The sequence below is a fragment of the Sitophilus oryzae genome, unplaced genomic scaffold, assembly GCF_002938485.1.
Source record: "Sitophilus oryzae breed Bouriz unplaced genomic scaffold, Soryzae_2.0 scaffold_10_pilon_pilon, whole genome shotgun sequence".
Classification (NCBI taxonomy): domain Eukaryota; kingdom Metazoa; phylum Arthropoda; class Insecta; order Coleoptera; family Curculionidae; genus Sitophilus; species Sitophilus oryzae.
The window spans coordinates 25,701-34,601 of record NW_022145727.1 but is presented as its reverse complement, the minus strand read 5'-3'; the positions used below and the strand labels follow the sequence as shown (position 1 = coordinate 34,601).

Here is an 8,901-nt window from a genome sequence, read left to right as displayed (position 1 = left end):
ATATCTTTTTTGGTTTAAAAATTATAGCCATTGTAAGTTTTCAGTGGCCCACCATGTATGGTGTTGTAACAAACTGCTCCCTATTTTATGGCAAATGCTGAAGCTCTGCACAGCTTAATCAAGCCTTAATCAAAGCACGTGTGTTTGGAATTTTGGATGTGACTTAACACGACAGGATCGGGCTAAGCCTTTGGCAAAATTCTGAAATATAATATATATTTCCTTCGGCCACACACCCGCTTTACCCCATCCCTGAGAGCGACCCGAAAGTACAGCGTGATTCATTTTTTAGGGGCTCAAAAACTCAAAGTCAAGTGCAGTGGTGCATTAATACTTATCTTTCCAATTTGGAGGAAGCTGATAAAAACGAAGTTTTAGCCGAGAGGACGTTGTTCTTTAAGCGATTCGTTTCTCTTTTTAAGTTCCCGGGCAATTATGACGCTACAGAAAACCGTCAGAAAATATCTTTGAAGAAATCTAAAGTGTGGAAAGCAGATATGGAATTGGTAAGTATTGTAAATTTGTAATCACAAAACATTTTCCGATGTACGTCATCAATCATATCGACATTGACAATAAAGTCTATAAACCTGACTAAATGAAATTTTGACAAAGATGTTCAAATTTGTTGTATAATTTAAGATACCGAGCAGCTCTCCATTTGACTTTATAGAGCAAATGATTGTAACAGATATTTTATTTAGATTAAAGCTTCAAAAATTAGTTTAAACCGAATTTTATTATCGCTATGTTGGTCACATTGCGCCGTTTTCAGCAAGGTTGTCGTTTATTATTTGACAATTATCCTAATGTCAATCATTATTTGGTATAATATCGTGTTGTTGTTGAATCTTTGTGAGTAATTGTAGTTTTTTGCCTGTTTTCAAAGTCTTTTTTTAAAAATTGTACTTTAAAAGCACAAACAGTTCTTTTAAGAACTAAATTTTCGAGTTTTTGTATTGCATTTCTTGAAATTGTGTGTTGAAAATATGCCAAAGCATTTTAACAGTCGAAGCAAAGAGCTTGTAGCTTCCCCTGGATAAACTCTTTTGAACGAGAACGTTGGCAATAGAGACCCTTTATTACCCTTGACTGCAGTCAGAGAAGCAAGTTTGATTGGATAAGTACATTACACCACTTTCATTATTTCTACGTTAGTTTTTATTAAATTTTGTGATAATTAGTTTGTGTATTAATAACACCCACTTACTTATTATTATTACCACTTGTAGGGTTGTAATATGTACAGGGTGGTCGAAATTAGCCTGTTTTAACAGAGAAAACCTATTTCCTGACTAGATAGAGCAAAAACCTACATAGATGTCATGGGCCTCGATTTCTGAGATAAGTTTAACCAATTGTAAACCGCCTGTTGATATTTTCACTCGCCAACTGAGATGCAGGGTCTTTTTTGAATTTTTACCATTTTGAAAATTGGCCACACCTTTTTATTTTGCGGAATAATAAAATTCTGTAAAAACTTTTTTAAGCACAATCCAGTGGCCTAGTCAGTTTTTTTCTATGCTTAATATTATTTAATAAAGTATCTGGATAATTAAAGTCTTTTGAAAAGGTAAATTAACATTCTATTATTATTAGTAATAGTAATTATTAGTAATAGTAATTATTAGTATTAGTAATTACAACTGAAATCGATACAATAAACAAAGAACAAAACTAAAAAAACGTATTTTTTGAGTGACGAATATAGTTTTGTAAAAAATTAAAAATGCTCAAATAGAGCACCTCCTTATTGAATACGCAATAAACATCTTTTGCGCATAGAATTACAACGATTTATTAGGCGAACTGGTTAATAAGTCCAAAAACTTGCCTGGTAGCTTTCTGCAATTCTTCTCTCGTCCCAATGGTACTTCTCTTATATATAAGGTCTTTTAATTTCCCCCATAAAAATGTCGGAAGGAGTTAAATCACAGGACCTAGCAGGCCAAGATATGGGCCCCTTGTTCCAACCCAATTCTCTTCAAATTCTCCATTTAATTGTTCACTTGTAACCCTTCAAAAGTTTTTAATTATGCAGATAAATAATAATATAGAATATTAAATTGTGATGAAACTAATTAGGCAACTAGGTCAACACAAAATCAAGGCCCGCTTGGATAAAAAGATAAAAAATCTAATATTTCCCTCATTCTTAGAAATAAATACACATACGTAACTTTATATCGTTGGAAAGGGTTAAACGCCAGCATTTTTTTTATGTTCATAGCCAACTATGATTTCCATTTAAAAAATCATATTTTTTATTATTTCTGACAAAAAGAGCACGTATAGAGAAAAACTGACTACGCCACTGGATTGTGCTTAAAAAAGTACTTTAAGAATGTTTTTACAGAATTTTATTATTCCGCGAAATACAAAAGTTATGGGCAATTTTCCAAATGGTAAAAAATTAAAAAAGACCCCGTATCTCAGTTGGCAGTGAAAATATCAACAAGCGGTTTACGCCATTAAACGTGTCTCAGAAATCGAGCCCATGACATATATGTCAGTTTTGCTCTATCTAGTCAGGAAATAGGTTTTCTCTGTTAAAACAGACCAATTTCAACCACCCTGTACATCAATAAATAAATAAATAACCCATAATAACTCTTAGAATAATCTTCACAATGGATTATTAGTTTTTGCCAATATGTAGTTAGTAAATTAAGCTATAAAACAAATAATATATGTTGTTTTTCACTCGTAAATTAAGATTCATTTCATAAATCCATCATAATCTGGCAGCGCTGTCGTTTGTCACTCAAAGTTAATCACGTGCATCGGAAATTGTTTTGCGATTACCATATGTGCGGTTACAATTGCGTATTTAGTAAAAAAGATGAAAGTAAATCAGAGAAAATGTTTCAAGTCGTCGAAAGAATGGTTAGTTTACCGACAACAATTATTATCACAGTTCAATTTATTAAATGAACTTTTATCTCTTGCTTGTTTGAGTATTCTTTGGATTTCATTCCACAGACATGTATTTTCTTCTTCTAAGAAAAATTGAAGAAAATTACACGTATTACACTTTTTTTCCAATTTTACGTAATTGTTTTCGATTTTGTTAGTAAAATAATGCAAACAATTCCAGGTGACAATAGACGTAATAATACACTCAGATGCAAAAAAAACGCAACGGAGAAATTTTTGGTCAAATTTAAAGTGTTATATTTTTGTAATTTTTGTGCTCGGTGGCGTAGAGGTACAGGCTCTCGTCTACCAATCTGAAGGTAGTGGGTTCGATTCCCACACCCGGCATTTCATCAGCCGACTATTTTTATTAAAATAAAAATAGTTTGGGTACCTAGGTCGACTCAGCCTTAAATGAGTACTTGGGATTCACAATCCTGAGGTAATAATAGGCGGTAGAAGCGTAGTGCTAGCCACGTGTGTTAAGTTAGCACAACCACTTTAAAAAAAATGTATGAAACTATGTGGAATAATTGACGTAAATTAGCCGTAATTTTGCCGTGAAAACGAAAAATTTGCCGCTCTTCGCTAAGTATGTTAAATCGATGGTTGTGCTAAGTTAATATTAAGTTAGCACAACCACCATTGGAAATCAGTGAAAGAACATAGTTAGGAATTTTATAGTATAGCAGGAATTTGCCGTTTTTTTTGCCGTTCTTAGATACAATTAAAAAAAATATCCTCCGATCATTCCCTATCCCCCTGCAACAAAAAATGTAATAGCGTCAAGATCACATATTAAGTTAGCACAACCATTCCAGTAAACGTTAAGTAAAATGTCTGAAATTAGATGGAACAATTGCCGTAAATTAGCCGTAAATACACTATGCAAACGAAAAATTTGCCGCTCTATAAAAGGATCTTATCGCTCTAGAGGATCCATCATGATGAAATTGCATTTGTTGCAATTTCATCAGCATGGATGCATGTAGTGTAGTTGAGGCAGTGGAACCGCTTATTTTGCTGTGAATGTGTGGGGCTTCTTTGATACCACCTACTTTAGTAGATAGAGACGCTAGAGCGGCATATTTCCATGGCCAGCTGGGTCATCGGATTCAATATGCCTGGGTTTTAATTTATGGGGTCGAATCAAGAACGAACATGGATAAATAGTAATTAAATGGTATTAAAATGAAATTAAAATATATGTTTTGATATTTTGACGTAACCAATTTACCTCTTTTTGTTTCCTAGCCTACTGCTATAATTTTTAGCCCATATAATCCTAAGCGGCAGCCTAACATGATTTGTTCTCTTAATATTTCCGGTTAGAAAAAAGATAGAAAGTTGCGGTTTGCGCTGATATTTTAGAAATTTTATGCTCTATTTAACTGTGCAAAGGGAAATATAGCCTCCTATTTAAAATTTTTACGCAAAAGCGCAATATCTGTTATGATGTCAAACAGCGCCCTCTAGCTACCACGAAAATAATTGTGAAAACAAAATTTGTACTGGAGATCATTAAGGAAGAAAAGCTCTTTTAAACGAGCCCTAGTTTGTTTAAATCGCGTAACCTAAACCAGAGTTATCCTTATTTTAATAAAAGCAAATTTAACCTTCCCCCACCACTTTATTTTATGAGATAGAGCAAAATACTTTATATCAAAAAAATTACAATTTTCTCGATGATTACAATAGTAATATTTAAAATACCTGTTCGCCTGCATATTTTGGAGAAAACCCCTGTTTTCTGATTGGTTATTAGAGAAACGCCCCCTAGCGGGCATTTTTCGAACTTGAAAATAATTTCCAGCGATTTCTCTTGGTCGATTTACATATTATAATTTTTTTCCCAAAGTTATACGGTTAGTAGTTTCTGAGATACAGCCGGCGTCCATTCTTAGTTGGCCACCCCATGGTACCTTGCTACGGGCCATCCCAAGGCGTTAAACGCTATATACGGGAGCTATTATTATTATTATATTATTATCTTTTTGTTATTTTTAGCCCTATTTTCATGATTTTTTTTAGCAAGCTGAATATAATTATATCAACTTTAATTCGTAAATTCAGTTTTTTTTAAATTTAGTATTTGGCTTATTATACAGGGTTAATCGAGGGGTTATTTTTTACCCTAATTTTGAAACACCTTGTGCCATAATTTCGTGTGTAAATTTTCCTAAAATATAGTTTTACTGTCAGAACCATGTCTCCTGAGTATTTTGTTTTTTGGATCATGTCAATACATGCCTTGGTTAATTTTTAAAGGTGAAATGAACTTGCTACCAACAATTTGCAATTTTTTCAATTATTATCATTTCTTTTTGAAGTTATTTTTCAACATGACAAGGCGGCTTTGGTGATTATTGTGATATATACTACTATGAACTACCCATCATTTTCGACGTTTGGGAAATGTTGGCAGGAGGGTTAGAGGTCACGAAGCGGTACCAGCTTCATTAAATGAACTACGCTTGGTCCTGAAAGAAGATGGGGAAACATAACGCAATATGATATATGCAGCCTCAATGATAATGTGAATACGGACATATACAGGCAGTTATAGCAGCCAAGGGAGGCAATACAAAGTATTAGGGTAGTTTTTACATTTTTTTTCTGTTTGTATGATGATGATGTTTTCTTTAATATCGTTATTCTGTTATTGTTATTAATGTTTATTAAAACCCAGGCTGTATCATTAGTCTTTAACGTTTTTTTTTAATTTAGTATAGAGTATCCAATGCAGCGTAATATGATGTTACAACAATTGTCACCAAAACCATCTCGTCATAATATGAATGTAATTCTTCAATATTATTGAAGAATTACATCAAAATGTAATGATAATTGAAAAAACTGCAAATTGATCAGTTCATTTCGCTCTTAAAAATTAACCAAGGCATGGATTGACATGATTCAAAAAACAAAATGCCCAGGAGCCATGGTATATAGTTCTTTAAGTCTTTTTAATCGTTATTGTTTGTTACTTAGTGTAAATAAATTGTGTTTAAATAAATTCTGACTTTCTATCCACACGGAACCGAGGAAAAACGTAACAGTAGTATATAGTTCACCATAATTACCAAAGCCCCCTTCACATTGAAAAATAACTTCAAAAAAGAAATGATAATTGAAAAAATTGAAAATTGTTGGTGGCAAGCCCATTTCGCTCTTAAAAATTAACCAAGACATGTATTGACATGATCCAAAAAAATGCTCAGGAGACATGGGTTTGCTGACCGTAAAATTATATTTTAGGAAAATTTGCACACGAAATTATTGCACAGGGTGTTTTAAAGTTAGTGTAAAAATCAACCCCCCGATTAACCCTGTACAATATGCCATATACTAAAGTTTATAAAAAACTGAGTTTACGAATTAGAGTTGACATAATTATATACAGTTTGCTAAAAAAAGCATGAAAACAGGGCTAGAAATAACAAAAATATAACAATTTAAATTTGATCAAAAATTTATCTGTTGGGTTTTTTTTGCATCTGAGTGTATATTTGTTTTTATTTTTTTAGAAAGTTCGTACGTACAAAAGAAACCCCAGCAAAGCGTATTTAATTCCAGAAAAAAGTCCAGCTGTATCTCAACCTAGCTGTAGTAAGGACGTATTGGCTCCGATACCGGCAAAACGCCTTAAATTGGAAAGTCATTTAGGTTTGACGTATGTTGAAAGTGATCCCGATGATCCCGAAGTGCCTGAATCTAACTCCGGAAAACACGAAGTTCCAAGTCCTTCAAAGATCACAGCGCTTACCGCAAGTCCAGAGAAACCACAAACTAGTCCGTCCCAATGCCCTTTAAGATCAAAAATGATAGATCGATTAAAGGATCAGATAAACAATATTTTGAAGGATCTAAAATCCCCTGTACGTATTAACAACCAAACCAAACAAAACAATCAGAGTAGTTCAAATAACATAGCTACCGTTGCCGAAGATCGGGAAGATTTAAGCTGTAAAAAAGGTTTAGATGCTATAAAAGAAGTAAACACTGGAAACGATATAAATTCGACACAGCAACCGATCAAAGTCAGTGAGGAAACGATTAGTGGCAGCAGTCAGGGTAATTTAAATAAAGCAGGTAACGTTATCGAAGATCAGGGAAATAAGAGCCAGAAAAGTGATTTAGACGAGTTAAAACTCGATATTAGATTAGTTGAAGGAGTTAAAACTGGAAAATGTTTTAATCCAGCACAGCAACAGATGAAACTACTAAAAGAAATGTCGAGCGCTAGCGGCCAGAGTAATATAAATAAAGCAGGTAACGTTACTGAGTCTGAGGGTAATAAGTGCAATAAAGAAGTCGTTATTGAAATAAGAAAGCCGAAACGTTCCTATACGCGAAGACAGCAACAAAATTCCTATAAGAAACCGATGAATATAAGTAGCGAAAATAATTCAGATGGAGTAGAAAACTTTCTGCTAGTAGTTTCTGAAAAGAAACCAGAAACCACTGTCTGTAAAACAGGATCGGCGATAGGTAAGAAACGCACACGAAGAACAAGCAGTCGCAGTAAACAAGACTTAGATATCAACGATGGAAGTATCAAGGTCGATCGTGTGAGACCCCCTCGACGTTCCTATTCGCAACAGAAACGCAAAAAGCCCGTAAAAGCAACGCTTTATATATAAGTAGCGACAGTGATTCTGAGGGAGTAGATGATCTGGAAGAAAATGTTTCATATAAAAAAGAACCAATTGTAGGGAAGAAACAGACACGAAGAACAAAGGGGAATATTAAAAAAGACTTAGACTTTGTTTGTAATGAAAATGGTTCAATTGAACGTGAGCGACCTAGAACACGTGCCTATTTGTCACAGCAACACAAACTGGAACAGGAACAAATTAATATGTGTAACAAGAACAACACAGATGTAATAGAAAATATCTCTGAGAGAACTAAACAAGAGAGAGTCGCCGAAATGAATCCAGAACAATCTAGTGATACAGTTTTGTGTGAAAAACAACCAGCCGGTGAACTGAAAAATGTTCCTGAGAATCCAAATGTAAGGATCACCGAAGAGCATCCAGAACAATCTAGTGATATAGTTTTATGTGAAAAAGAACCAGCTGGTGAAATTGAGCATGTTTCTGAGAATCAAGCCGAAGGACATGTGGAATATCAAAACGAAAAGATCACCGAACATCACCCAGAACATTCTAGTGATATAGTTTTGTGTGAAAAAGAACGAGCAGGTGAATTAGAAAAAGTTCCCGAGCATCAAATGGAAGAAGATGTCGAATATCAAAATGTAAGGAATACCGAAACGCATCCAGAACCATCTAGTGATGTAGTTTTGTGTGAAAAAGAACCAGCTGGTGAAATTGAGCATGTTCCTGAGAGTCAAGCCGAAGGACATGTTGAATATCAAAACGAAAGGATCACCGAAGATCACCCAGAACAATCTAGCGATACTGTTTTATGTAAACAAGAACGAGCAGGTGAATTAGAAAAAGTTCCCGAGCATCAAATGGAAGAAGATGTCGAATATCAAAATGTAAGGAATACCGAAACGCATCCTGAACCATCTAGTGATATAGTTTTGGGTGGAAAAGCGATAAATACTAAAACTGTCACAAGAGCAAATGAATGTGTTAAACAAGACTTAGATGACATAGACGCTATAAATGCTATTTTGGAAGTTGAACGCGACAATATTGATGAATTTGACATACTCTGACGTTCTTTAAGTTCGTTTCCTAGCTACAAAAGAATTACTGTAAGTATTGTATGATTGTTTATTACCTTTGTTAATTTGGTATTTATAGATAGGTATTTATGCATTTTTTTAAATTTTAAGTAAACCGTTTTTATATTATTAAAAGAATATAAGTTTAATTTGTATTCTGTCTTTATTTCTGTTTGATATCTCATTATCTAAATACAGGGTGGCGCCTCTCATACGCCGCGGAGGCTCCAAGAAGAACGACAGTATGTATTGAGATGAAATTTTGTGAGCTTATGTAGGTTAAT

General features: G+C 33.9%; 1 protein-coding gene across 1 annotated transcript; it reads left to right on the top strand.

Moving 5' to 3' along the window:
* The first annotated feature begins 468 nt into the window (after window positions 1-468).
* Window positions 469-8,608, top strand: LOC115880940. Its single transcript, XM_030898276.1, has 3 exons — window positions 469-506; window positions 6,444-7,535; window positions 7,580-8,608. Exons 1-3 carry the CDS (start codon window positions 498-500, stop codon window positions 8,606-8,608), a joined length of 2,130 nt encoding a protein of 709 aa, XP_030754136.1. The 5' UTR covers window positions 469-497.
* The last annotated feature ends 293 nt before the right edge of the window (window positions 8,609-8,901 follow it).

Coding starts and splice junctions, on each gene's coding strand:
- LOC115880940 (XM_030898276.1), top strand. Junction 7,536..7,579: donor AACAGAAACGCAAAAAGCCC/GTAAAAGCAACG, acceptor AGTGATTCTGAG/GGAGTAGATGATCTGGAAGA.